This window comes from Athene noctua, chromosome 1 (assembly GCF_965140245.1).
Source record: "Athene noctua chromosome 1, bAthNoc1.hap1.1, whole genome shotgun sequence".
Taxonomy (NCBI): domain Eukaryota; kingdom Metazoa; phylum Chordata; class Aves; order Strigiformes; family Strigidae; genus Athene; species Athene noctua.
The window spans coordinates 111,667,680-111,681,569 of NC_134037.1; the positions used below are offsets into that span (position 1 = coordinate 111,667,680).

Consider the following 13,890-nt stretch of genomic DNA (forward strand, 5'->3'; position numbering starts at 1 on the left):
GACTGCATAGCTCAAAACCATTCTCTCTGCCACAGCTGCAAAACCCAGGCAACAAGTGCCAGAATAGGCTCACTTAAGAACACGACAGTTGGTACGCAGAACAGATAGATACCTGAAGAGAGAGAGAGACTTAAAACAACAAACAAACAAAAAAACCACAAAAAAACCAACAAAAATCTCAAACAAAAAACAAACCCATGAAAACCCAAACCAAACAAACAAGTAAGCAAACAAGAAGAAACCCACACCCAAAAAAGCCCCAACCAACCAAAAAACCAACCCAGACAGATAGTATCTCAGAAAAAGCAAGCAGCAGGCAATTCACTTCTGGGTTATCACATAAGCAAGAGGTCTGAGACCTAACCAAGATCTCTACCAGACATTAAGACAGTCTAAATTCTTACCATGCTATTGTGCTACTGGGGATTAACATGCTCGCAGTAGGGACAGGAAAAGCAAACAACTCCACAAGCACCACAGTTTGAAGTCAGGTGTATTCTCTTACACTAACTTCCTAAACCTTTCCTATTTGGAAAGTCGTATTTCCTTGTCCATAAAGGTTCTCCTTTAGAGGAACAGTTATGAGATGAACAGAGAAAAAAACTCCAATCTCAGAATCTTTCTGCTGGATGCTCTCATTTCCTTCCTTGAGATGGAATTACAATGCTGAAGAAAATGGGACAGATACTAATTTGGGTTTGCTCCCACTGCTGAATTCTACTCTGGAGGTAGGTTATATATAAACAAATTTCATAAGAACCACCTGAAAATTTCAACTGCAGTCATGTAACTGAGTATACATTCTGACAAATACGATTTTCCTCCTAATGAAATAAAAAGATAAATAAATTATTCCAAGAACTAACAAGCAGACAGTGGTACTTCAGTCTGAAGCATCATCTACTTTTTAGTTAGTGACACTTGTACAGAAAATACATATTTACTAGGCTGATGAAGAAAGATGGGCATTTATAGTGGATATATAATACACCAGAATATCTTTGTAATTAAGGTGGTAATTAATACAAGTCACACTTTGACACAAAGATGTTCTCAGTTTAAATACCTGCACCGATCATGGTGATTGGAGATTCTATATATATCCATTCATCAGTATATATACCAGAGTGAACAAAGATAAGTCCATCAAAATGAGCTTCCTGAACTCCACCAAGAGCATCCTCAATGGTATCATAATACTAGAAAAAAAGGGACAAGTTTAGAGAGAAATATCCACATGAAGATATATAAATATTCTTAAGAACTGCTTTAGAAACATACCAACATATTTTCTCTTCCTTTGTATCTTGCAGGATTACTGTAGAAGTGTTCAGCAAAACCTGGCTTTACATGTGCTCCTTTGTACTGAAACAAGGAAAATAGTTTATGATAAGCTTGCAGGTAAGTGGATCTGAAGGCACGGACAAGCGATCTACTAATCCCCTAATTAACAATCCATTTACTGATACCAGTTTGTTCCAGGAACTAGCTATTGTATTCTGACCTCCCATATTAGGCACCCAATTTGAAATGGCAGCACCAAAAAAAGTCTGAGCCTAAGAGTGATCAACTAAACCAAGAGGCTAACCAACTTACACAGCCAGAAACCTCTAAAATGACTGAAAAGCTTTGCGTACCTTATTCATACCACAGCGGATGTTCATATTTCCATCTTTTGATATTTTGGCAGCTTGCCACAAAACAAACTGCATTTATATGATGAGGAAGGGAGAATCCTATACCTTCACTTTTGATTGAGTACTGAACAAAGAAGCCAGGTCTAGTATTTGTCCTCAAGCTTCAGAATTTCATTAACCAGTTACACACAGCATTGTATAACACATTTACCTTGATATTTACTTCCCTTACTTATGTTTTTCAAATATCATGCCCGGCCATTCTTACAATACCTCTGATACTTTGGATCAAAGGTTCAATCCCATGCCTTAAAAGGTAACTTTGAAGTCACCTTTTGTGTAGCCTCGAGCTACACAAGGCACATCAGCTGTAAATCACTATTTAAGCCCAAGTGATTTCATCAATATACTGTTTAGTTTACTAGAGGAAGATGCATACAAATCTGATAACCAGCACGCACACTGGTTTAATATATAACAATATATTTCAAGTTTATTTGCAAGCTACAGACCATGACAATCTCTTCCACAGAATTTCAAGTGATGCAAAACATGAGGAAAACCTGAGATGTAACTCAAGTACTCCACTTTACCATGACATGCCTCCCTAAAGTCTGCCTCAAAACAGAAAACAACTTCAGATATCCCCCTACTGCGTAACACAATACAAGGATCTCTCCCCACCTCCTCAGTCCCATCATCTTATTTAAAAAGTCTAAAACCAAAATAATTACTATTGCCAGCCACATTTCAGAAGTTAGGGTTTTTAGTTTTATAAGCCATCTTTAAATTGGAATATAAATGAATACTACTGTTACCAGTTGCTGAAAGCTTTCTTTCCAGGGATTTGGATGTTCATATTCTTCTGGATTAATCTGATAAAATTTACCAGGTTCAGGATGCATCATTGGACGAGTGTACTCAAATACTTCCATATACAATCTTTTCCTGAGCAGATGTGTCAAGCAGAAAATAAAATTAATGTATTTTTGATTACTCTTCCACTTTAACATAACACACCAAATGTTAAAACCTGGGGGTTTTCCAACAGCATTTGCCAGTCTGTGACAGTGAATTTGACCAAGATGAGTACCAATCACTTTAAAACCTTCCAAAACAATTTTTTTGTTGGACTGACTTCTAGTTTTTCTAAGAAAAATTGACATGTGTTTCATGATCCAAGCAAAAGAGTTCTCAACATGTAATTTCCATGAAGAAATTTAATCAGTTAGTTACACTGTTTGTGAAATCAGAGTCTAATTGTATATTAACTACAGCACTGATTTAACACTTCTGAAAGCTAGTAGTGTAAGAATAACAAAAATTAAGACAGTGTGCCACTACCTCTTCCTCACCTTGCCAAAAAAAAAAAAAAGGCTGAATACATTCACAGAGAACAAATGATGCAATGTATTTCAAAGAGAGTTCATCAGTAGACAGATTACAGTGACTTAAAAAAAAAAAAGATAGCACACAAAGCACACAACATTAGATTATTTTGATTAGTGCCAGAATACTAATAATTGCAGTGTCTGAGCCTGTTGATATTACGTCCAGACTTAGAGAATGCCACTGAATCTCAGAAGTTGTAATTCATATGATAAGACATCCCCAAAACTGTCTTTAGGACTGCAGGAAGGAAAAAAAAAAAAAGGTGCATTTTTGTGATGTTATACTAAATTTTTATTCTTTTTCTTTTAGTCTTAATCTTTATTTTTAAAAAAACAATCTTAAGAAACACGTTATTTTTCCCCTTATAAAAAAACTACAAAATTTAGATCCCAGTTTTCCAAGCTCTCAATAACCCGGGAGTGGGGTGGATTCATACAGGGGAAAACAGCCTGAGTATCCAAACATTAAACAAAACAAACAAACAAACAAACAAAAAAAATCAAACAAAACAACAACAACAATTTAAGTAACACTAGACAAAACTTGCATCTAACATTAGGAAATGTGTCGTTTCTTTTGCGTCAATTAACACAATCCCAACAGAAGTCTGAAAAAGGTTAAAGAGGGGAAGAAGGAAAGGAGTGGCTACCAAAGGAATACCTCACTGATTTCTTTATTTAAAAACAGCCATTATTTAACTAGTGTCTACACTACTAGAGAATCAAAAGTTTTACTGTTTAAACACATGTAATCAGATATTCATAAGTAACAATGCTTAAGTAAAGCAGACATTAAAATACAATTGGCTTTAATTCTACTAATTGCAACCAACATTTCAATTTTTTCTATTGTACTGGCATCTCATGCAGCACATCTAATATATCTCAAGATAACGAGGAATAGCTTCTCACTTACCACAAAATTGGATCATTAGCCAGCTCACTGAAGCGTTTACACACACAAGCTGCTCTACAGAGATCCTGCTCCAGCAGGTAGGAGAAGATCTTTAGAACCACTTCATCTGGCAGCTTCTCCTGAAGATACTGTTCTGCAGGTGCTGCTATTAAACAGTAATCTATATAAGATTATTGACATATTTGACCAGCCCAAATTCTGACCAGAATAGATCACAACTTGCCATTTGAAAGGTCCCCATTTAAAGTGCCAATGATCTCAAAGTAGCTTTTTTTTTTTTTTTTCCCAGTACATTTAAGCTAAATCTAAAAGCAAAAAAAAAGAGGTAAATGGTTGACTCTTGAGTCAGGTAGAAGTTATAAACTTCAGTCCTCTTTCAAGACTTTTTAGTTCACCTTTTCTATTGGAGGAATCCATCTGCATACAACTGCAGATGTTAAGTAGGCTACTGTGCATGTTCCAGATACACTGACTCCTCACTGCTTTTAGTTTCATTGTGGTTCAGTTAACCCACATTATCAATATAATAAGAATCATCCAGCCCCAAAGTCAAAATCTCTATAAACATTTTCAAACACGAAAGAATTTACTCAGAAGTAGCCACTATCTGGAAAAACTAGTAGTGAAACTTCCTTGTTCTCTCACAATGAACACATTAGGGAGAAGGACATCTGGGATGCAGGAAACCAGGAGCCAGCAATAATTCCAAAGTTGTCTCCTTCCACTTACTCCAGTTTATGCTTTTTTAAAATGAAACATTTAAGCCAGAGGAAGCGTTGGCCTTGCAAGATGTTGTATGCCTTGAGAAGTTTGAGAAAGTGGAATCCCTGTATCATTGTGGGGAAATGCAAACGAACTTTGTTAAATGCCTGTTCTCGGGCACATGCGCACTCTACATATGACAGTTCATATAGGAAATCCCCACCTGTAGTTTGTGTTCTCACGAGACCCTTCTGTGGCAGTTATCCTCACAGCAGGGGAGCTTTTTTTGCACAGGTCACTTATTTGGTTATGTCTTTAGGATTCTTTCTCAGGCAAAACCATACAGAACAGCTTCTAAAGTTCAAAGGATTTGTATGCAAGGCACTAAAGGCTCCTGCTACATTCGTAATACAGTTACATCCATGTAATGCCCCTTGCATTATTAATATTTTCCTAGAACCTCTGAACATAGGGAGCAATAGGACTGTGATTTTGGCTACTACAGGAAGACTACTAAAGTAAGCCTCAGAAAGATGACCTACTAAATTTGAGGGAATAACATTCTGAATAATAGCTTCCATACAAGATTCCACACAAAAAAAATGAAAAAAAAAAAGATAAGTCCCAAGGCTTCCCAGGGCAAAACAGCACAAATAACTGTATTATTTCCAGCTAGAAGAGAGAGAAGACATGAACTGTAAGGACTAGAACTGTGACTTTCACGAAGATGCTAAACTGTGGTCTACAGACCACATTACTAGAACCTGAGTACTATAAGAGAACTGATTAAAGCTTTTTCCATGGTGGTTAGACCAGTTGTTAGAAATTCTGAAATATTACTGACTTTGCAGTGACCTTCCCTGAACCTGTTCCTTGTTGCACCATTCTATAAACAGCACCTTGGTGTTTCACAAATACTGATTTTCTCTAAGATGCTAGGAGGGCATTTATCCAGTTGACTGATGGCTGCTCTCAACAGTAACACAACTTACAGACAATAAGCTATAGGTACATGCCACTTTAAATCCAACAAAAAAATCTATGCTGTACAAAAGGGATGAGTCTCACCATTCCACATGCTCATAGTTATTTGCTCCCAACATATCCTTTAGGTTGACAGCACCAGTCATGGGCAGAATAAGCTAGAATTCTTTTTCCTCATCCAAACTATAATACTTTTTTTATGGATCAGCTCCTTGTTGTAGTTTATTGAAAGCTACAGAAGTGTTAGCATGGGCACAAAGAGACAGGAATGAACGTCCAGAAGGTGGCCAAGACAGTTACCTTCAGCAGCAGTATTATTAATGTCAGATTTAAAAGTTATTGTTGTTCAAAAAAACCCAAACCAAACCCCTTATGAGCTAGGGTGAAGTAGGTAAATTAGCAAAACTAACTTACATTTAGTAAAAAGCAAGTAGTCCAGAAAGACTTTATGCTCAAGAGACACTTAGGGAGCATATACCAGCAGTCCACAAGGTGAGCACAGCTGGGCATCACCAAAAAATGCTACATGCCTGATCAATGCTGGTTTTTAAAAAGGTCCTTTTCCACTGGAGATAAAAGGGTTCTTTCCTGTATCAAACAGGCAGCAGCAATTCGTTCTACAGTCCTAGTTACCCTTGAAATGCATTAAAGGATAATTGGACACTGCTTCTGAATTAATCTTTTTCTGGTAGCTTTCCAGTTAGATGTGGAGATACAGTCTTCTATTGTCTTACAAGCTGAAATGCCATGTTGTGAATGCAAGGCAGTAAATCCTCACAAGCCTTCCATGACTTGTCTTCTCCTTTTAACACACAAATCCCTGAGGTATACAATTTGATCTTCCTCCCAGGACAATCAGTTACTTCCCTAAACAACCTGCAGAATTTTTTCTCCTTTATGTATGTTAGAACATCGATTAATTTTTTACTGAAGAGTGAAGTTCACTAGTGTAATGCCTCCCATTGCTCAACAGTTGCCCATTACTCCTATTTTCCTCCCTAGGCCCTATCACAAAACAAAAATTGAAATCCAGATGCATTTCCTTACTGCAAAAGCAGGGCCCAACTTTGAAAGTTTAAGAAAACTTCTTGCAATAAAAAAAAAACAAAACAAAACACACAACTATCCCCTGCAATTTTTCAAGTTGTATTTACTTGGATGTTTAGGGACTGCTTGCAAAATGACGATGATTTTACAGGTGTTTGCTATACTGACCATCTTTTATTCAAAATCCTGTAGAAGTGAGAAATTCAATTTAAATTGACCTTCTGCTCAATTAAGAAGGGGTGGATTTAAAATTTCTCCACTCAAATCACCAATATAGTGATTACTACGTAGAATTCTTCAGTATAATTTGAAAAAGCTAATTTGCTTCTTAATGTGAAGACTTAAATATCCTCTCGGTCCAAGAGGGAAGGCCATGCTTTAGTTCTATAAAGTCACACTTCAAATTTTCAGTATCTTTTAGTAATCTGTCAAAGCAAAGATGCATTCAATATGTTCTCCCTCCTAGTGTACAAAAATAAGCCACAACAGTTTTAAAGGTTTGTATGGCCACCAAATCAGAAACATTTGTGTGCTGCTACTCCTGACAGTTTTATGCCTATTGACAGAGTGAGGGTTAAGCATGAAATGCATACTAATAATAAAAAACACCAGGACAGTTTTCCAAATAGTGTTAAAAATAGACAAGAGTAAAAATAAAAACAAAGTGCAAGAGGTCACCACCAATTTCTCTTTGCCCTAACATAAGTTGACAGTTGAACTATTTATGATTTTAATAAAGTGTTAATATACTAGACAACTGAAAATTAGAAACACAGCTGGTTATGTCATTCTGTTTCCACAGGATATGTGTGAAGCTAATTCAGTTTCAGTTTTGATCATTTAGAAGACAGAAACTGGTACAGTAATACCAAAACAAAAGGGCAGGGAAAGCTGCCTGAAAGTGAATTACCTTCTTTGTACAAAGCCCAAGAATGCCATCCCACGAATCCAGAATTGTAAATTATGTCTTGCATGGATACCTTTTTTGTCCATTTTAGTGGAGAAAATAGCTTTTGTTCCATAAGGAGGCATTTAGTAAAAATATTTTCTTATTAAGAAGTAGAAATATGATAGAAAACATAGCATGCAGTGTTCTTGGAAAAATATCTTATAAATCAATAGGAAAAGCCAGAAATAAATTTTAAAAGGCAGTAAGTTATGTGAACTATGAGCTGTGTGTGAACCTAATGTACAGAACAATCAAGGAGATATCCAGTAACCTAGAGTCTCAGTATCTACTGCAACTCTGTAGTTTGGTGAAAAAATTACTTGTCTCTTAAGTCTTCCAAAGATGGTTAGAAATCAGCAAGAACTGCCCAGTATAAAACAGATATGCAAATGCAGTTATCTTAAAGCAAGAGAAGAAAAACCTATGCAGTAATGAACAAAAAAGGAAGAGTATGACAGATTATTAAAACCCTGGATTAAAGAGACATGACAAGATAACTGGTACTGAAGACCATGAAAGATCCCAGTAAATGGAAGCATACATTTACAGTTGAGGTACATAAGGAAACATTCAGAATATACTGAATTTAAATGTTTCTGAAAAATCAAGAAATAGCGTACTAGCATATGATCAAAATATTTTGTATCAGTAAAATCTAAATGCTGTAGATGTTTGACAGATGACAAGCAAATGCTGAATTTATAGGTTCACCAGTCATTTGTGATGTAAACTGCACAGCTCCATCATACCTTTTTATCATCTTAATTTTTGGTTACTTCATTTTTTGTATTCTACTTAAGAGTTTAAATGAAAAATTATTTATTTTCTATAATGTGTTGTTTTCTCAAGATTCTTGTATATTCATGAATCTTTCTGTCTCAGGATTGAAGAACTCATTGTCTACTGCAGAGACCACTTGGAGGACAGGGTTGCAAGCAACAGAAACATACATGTCAATATTTCAAAATCTTAATGTGTTCTTCTTGCCAGTATCTGAGTGATTTTTTTTTTTCCTGTTACATTTTGAAATAGCAACTCTCTCTCAGCAGCACTAATTCTGAAATCAGTATTAAAATAAGAAATATTCTTCTGGTTTTCCAACTACTGGCTCTATTCCAGTTGGAAACTCTAATTGACTGGTATTTCTCCTTTTATCTCTGCCAGATTTCCCTCAGCTCAGAGGGCATACAAGAAGGAATGGTTCTCCACCAAGACATTTACCTGTGTTTCTAGTCCCACACCTTCACCTACAGTTCTAAAATAAACAGCTGTATGTTCCAAATGACAATAGGCAATCGCCACTGATGACCATCCAGAAAAGTCTCATGCTTACAACTCAGTCAGAACAGCTATCATTATCTATGCTAACAAAAAACAGGGGAGGGGGTGGAGGAATCTCACCGCAATCAATACTTGCGCAAATTTAGAGGAATATCTCAAAAACTTAATGGGAAAAATAAAAAATAATCATCATCCACACTGGGAAAGAGATAAATAGAAAATGGGTTGAGAAGGACACTCCCTTGTTAGACTGCAACTAGTTTGAATACAATCTTAAAAAGTACAATTGTAAAATCATTGTTTAGAATTCCTCTGGTAATTCCACGCTGGAGAAGCCTCCACAATCCCCGTACTTTCCCCACATGAGCTCAAGAATGTAACAAAAGGAATGCACAGCAAAAGTGCAGAGCATTCCTTTGAAAATTAGTGTCATTCATGCTGTAATTTGTACCACAGGACTCCAGTTACATACTAAAGCAAGGAGGTGAGTAAAAGCATAATGAAGAACATATCAGAAGTGAGTGACCTTGAAGAAAAACTAAGAACTGCCAAAAGAAACCAACTCTATGACAAAACGACTTTGCATAAGGCTTCAGATATCAAATCAGGAAATGAAACTGGAAGCAGAATGACACAGATTGATGTTCAGTTGGTTCTGGCTATTTCAGTGATATAAATCTGGGGTTAAAACAATTCTTAAACAGTTGCTGAAATTAAAAGAGTTAATCAAGGGGGGGGGGGGGGCAGAGAAAGAGAATAAAAAAGAGGATAAAAGATGGAGGACTTGAAAGAAAATCTACACTATGGAGAAGGTGAGAAGCCAAAAAGAGCAGATTTCAACAGAAGCAATGAAAATGGACCAAAGCCTCGTGCCAGCTGCTCAGTTTTAATTCACAATGTTAAGGGATACATGGACTAAAAAAAAAAAAAAAAAAACCAAGAAAAGCATCAGAAACCACATCAATGGGAGCTGGCAAGCACTGGTGTTGATTTTCCAGGGAAAAGTGACAGCAGATCTCCTGGAACTAAAGAGTGTGTCAGGAAACAAAAATGGGTAGAAGCAGAGAGACTGAAAAGTGATGTTCTTTTTTCTAAAAGTAGGATATGTATGCCTATATAAAATGCATATGTGTGCACAAATAAACAAGCATATATACATACAATATAATAAGTGTATTGCATGTATGTTTATTATACCATGTACATATATTGTGTGTGTGAAATATGCACATATACCACATACATGTATGTACATCTATTATTTTTATTTATAAGTACACACAAACTCTCTTCCTCTCTCCAAAATGAGGTGCTATAATGATACACCAAAACCATCTCTAAAAACTACACTGGAACAGTACATCAATATGAGAAGTGGTAAATAAGCCTAGTCAGAGTGCTCACCATTGCAGCATTACTGCTTCTAACAGTGGCTTGGATACAACTACACAGCACTCGAAGGAGAGTAAAACACACAAACAAAAACCAACAACAAATAACTAAACCAACATGCCTGCAGTGACACAGGCAGATCGAAGGATCAGATTAAAATCATGCTTCCAAAATCTGAAGTTCAGAACAAGTTTGTAGTTCTTTCAATGCTGTTTCTTAGTTCGAGGACAGGAAAAATAAGATAGGGGGTGGCGTGTGGGTGTGAGATCAAAATGTCTCAACTACTACTCCCCCACGCTCTTTTTTGTACAAAAAAAGTTAGTACCTGATAAATCCTGGGATTTTCCAGATACTCTAGCACGTTTAGCTCGGTGACCAAAGTTTTCAGTAGCTGAAGTGGAGGCACCCTTTAATGAAATAAATATGAAGTAGTTCAGTCATTAGGTAACTTATGAAAAATACTAATTAGCTTCCTATTCTTGACACAGTAAAATTTATTTTACAATTAAAAACAAACAAAAGTTACCTCCATGCTGCTCTTTGTAGGGCAAGCTGTTCTTTTAGGTAGAAGAGTTTTTCTGCGAAGTTGGTATGGACTATTTTGTGCACCAGGACCTGATTCTTCTGCAACCATATCTGCAGGTACATCATCATCTGTCAACAAAAAAAAGAAAAGGAAATTTGCTAATTAGAACTGTAGTTTTGTTTTATACCAGAAAAATGGTACAGAAATTTTCGGAGAAGTACATCTAGTCAGGACGGTGGGGAGGAAACGCTAGAGCACAGAAAACTTTTAGTGAAAAAATCAGAATATACACAGAATACATAAAAACTACGTGAGAAAGTACACATGAATTAACTTACGTTCTCCATATGTACCCAGCAGTTATACCGAAAGCTGCTTAAAAAACCCAAACAAAACCCAAAACACTAGGCTTTTGGTTTCTCTGCAACTGTATAATTCACTGTGCTATTTCCATCATCTCATTACCTCAATTTTTTCACCCAACACTACTGGCATAAGGAGGAACACCAGAGTTTCAATTATTAACCTGATGTTATCAAGAAATCCTTTAGTAAACATGATATTTAGTACAAAACTCATGGCAGAATTTTCCCCAAACATTTCAGGAATAGCCCAGGCCAGCACACAAATCCTTCTGTAAAATGGAGGTAGCTTTAAATACATACATTTTGTTTGCTTAAGTGATACTTTAAAAAGAGTATATTCTCTCCCTGCCCTTTAAAAAAAAAAAGAGTACAGAAAATGTGATGAGTATAGTTTTAGAACTTTTTGATTCATTAGTTTCAATTTTCCATGTTCATATATTTATGGAACGTACTTGAAATAAGCAAGGAATAATTACTTATCACTGCAAGCCCTACAACTAGCATCACAGAATAAAGTTTGAAGAATTTTTAAAAAGGCCAGAACAAAAGCCATCTAGAAAATAAAGCCCAGCTCCACTTAAGTAAAAGGTATTCTTTTTACAGATGCTTAACTGAGAAAATAAATTTTGGATTTCCTTTTCATTTTAATTGCTTTTTCATTTTTAAACCAAGTAAAGCATGATGTACAAGTGATAGCCAGAAAAGCAATACTGTAGAGAATAAGCAGCTTTCCTGAATATATTAGGGTAAAGAGAGACCAATGTAAAAAAAAAAAAATTAAAAAATAAAAACACCAAACCATGAAACAAAACCACTGCCATAAACCCCCTACCCTTCAAATATTAAAACACACAAACACAGCTATTTTTAAAGTTCTAAAGATTCCATTACATTTCAAGATCTTAGTCTCATGATTCTCCTAAAGGGTTTTTTTGTTTGATTTTGACATAAATTACAAAACACTGCATTTATATAGGATTATGCATGCCATCATAGCCCAAGCTGCTACATCAGTAATAGCTAACCAACAAAATTCTGAAGAAACAGCTATTTCAGTGTCCTCCTGCTCTTTTCTGGTCCCAATTTTTCCTCTACCTTAGCAGAATTTTATAAATTGCAAGCTTCACCATATATCAAACTGATCACAACACTGCCAGGACATCTAAATAGAGGACAGAAGCTAGTAAAAAGATGAAGGTAGCTGGTGGTATGTATGCAACTTCACCCACTCAGCTCAGGGCAATCAAGGAGAGTGCCATCAGCTCCTTTATCCACCTGAAAAGTAACCCTACAAGAACAACCTCCATGATTAGCTGTTGGCCAGTCCAGCAGCTGGTCCAGCTCAGCACAGCCACTAGTAGGGGACATGACCACATGACTGGGAAGAACCACCACCCCTTCTGCAGCAACAGCACAGGTTAAGGACAGAAGTGAACTGTGAAACTTCTACCAAAAAACTCACCCCTTTTTAAAACAGAGCTAGAAGCTAGCTTTCTCTCTCCCTGTCTGCTACTTACATGACACATACCTCACTAGCATCTGGGCACCACTTCTGTACCTATGAAAACTAAGTATTTATGCATTATGCAAAAAAAAACCTGAAGGACACTGACAGATGAACTCCAATGCATTTTCCCATGAAGGAGGGTCTGTCTGGCCAGTTGTTGGCATCCCACACCTGTGGGAGGTTGCTGACCCCAGAGCAGACACACTGCATCCTCACTATTCATTCAGTCACCTAACTGTACCTGTTTCTTTTCATCTCTGATCAGAAAATACCCTACCAATTTAACAAGATACCAGCAGGTGGAAGAGGGAAGCTGCCAGAGTAGAGTCTTGAGCCTTCCCTCACAGGCCAGGGCAGAAGAGGAGCTGTGGGTCTGAGGCGGGCCCGGCCAGGAGTTCAGGCAGCCACCAGCAGCAAGCAGCAGGGCACTCTAATAGCAAAACACCCAAATGGACTCAAAAAATGCTGCAGCATGTATCTACCTTTCACCCCTTATTTCTATTTAAGATCTGATACATTAATTATAACTTCTGTTGCTAATATCACTCAGAAGCATGCTACTCAGGTATTTTAAGTGTCTTGTCTTAAGCCTGTTCCCTTATTTTGCATTGAAGACACAAAATAACTGTCAGAAGGACCAGGTTTTTTTCCCCTGCTCTGGTCAGTACAATAGTTCAAAACTGCCACATGCAAAAGCATAATAAGCAAAGACGACAGGAAAAAAGAAAGATAAAAACCAAAGCACAGACTTTTGATCCCTCGGCAGGTGACGAAAAGGACATAGACAAACCCCAGCCAGGTCCTTAGAAGTAAGCCCATGTAGGCCACTAAGGACAAAACATACTACTGCTGGAAGGAGAAGGCAGAAGCCTGTGGGGGAAAATTGTGTAAAAGGTCAGTTTGGCTGAAGCACTGAAGGACTGGCTAAGCAGAAAAGAAATGTATTAATTTTGTTGCAGTGGACTTAGGAGGATGGCAAGAGTCCCGCTCGTCGATCACTTTTCCAGCAGATGACATTAGGGGATATGCACACATTCACTCAGATTCACAGCAGGTATCAGCAGAATTAAATATTTTTTTTTTTCTCCCCCCATCCAAGTGGCAAGTAAGATAAGAGATAGGCACCAGGGGAAGCACAAATCCACGCAGCAAGTGGGAAGCAGAAGGGTGCCCAGAGCACATGCCTGCCTGGA

General features: G+C 37.0%; 1 protein-coding gene across 2 annotated transcripts in view; it reads right to left on the reverse strand.

Moving 5' to 3' along the window:
• Positions 1 to 13,890, reverse strand: part of FBXO11 (F-box protein 11) — a 78,464-nt gene that overhangs the window by 29,110 nt on the left and 35,464 nt on the right. The window contains exons 2-7 of one of the 2 annotated variants that reach the window (XM_074897388.1): positions 10,826 to 10,953; positions 10,625 to 10,706; positions 3,945 to 4,086; positions 2,456 to 2,585; positions 1,282 to 1,365; positions 1,067 to 1,199 (exon numbers count right to left, since the gene is read on the reverse strand). In XM_074897388.1, coding sequence (XP_074753489.1) covers positions 1,067 to 1,199; positions 1,282 to 1,365; positions 2,456 to 2,585; positions 3,945 to 4,086; positions 10,625 to 10,706; positions 10,826 to 10,953 — 699 coding nt within the window. Of the gene's footprint in view, positions 1 to 1,066; positions 1,200 to 1,281; positions 1,366 to 2,455; positions 2,586 to 3,944; positions 4,090 to 10,624; positions 10,707 to 10,825; positions 10,954 to 13,890 lie in introns of both variants that reach the window. The other variant, XM_074897387.1, reaches the window with a different exon arrangement.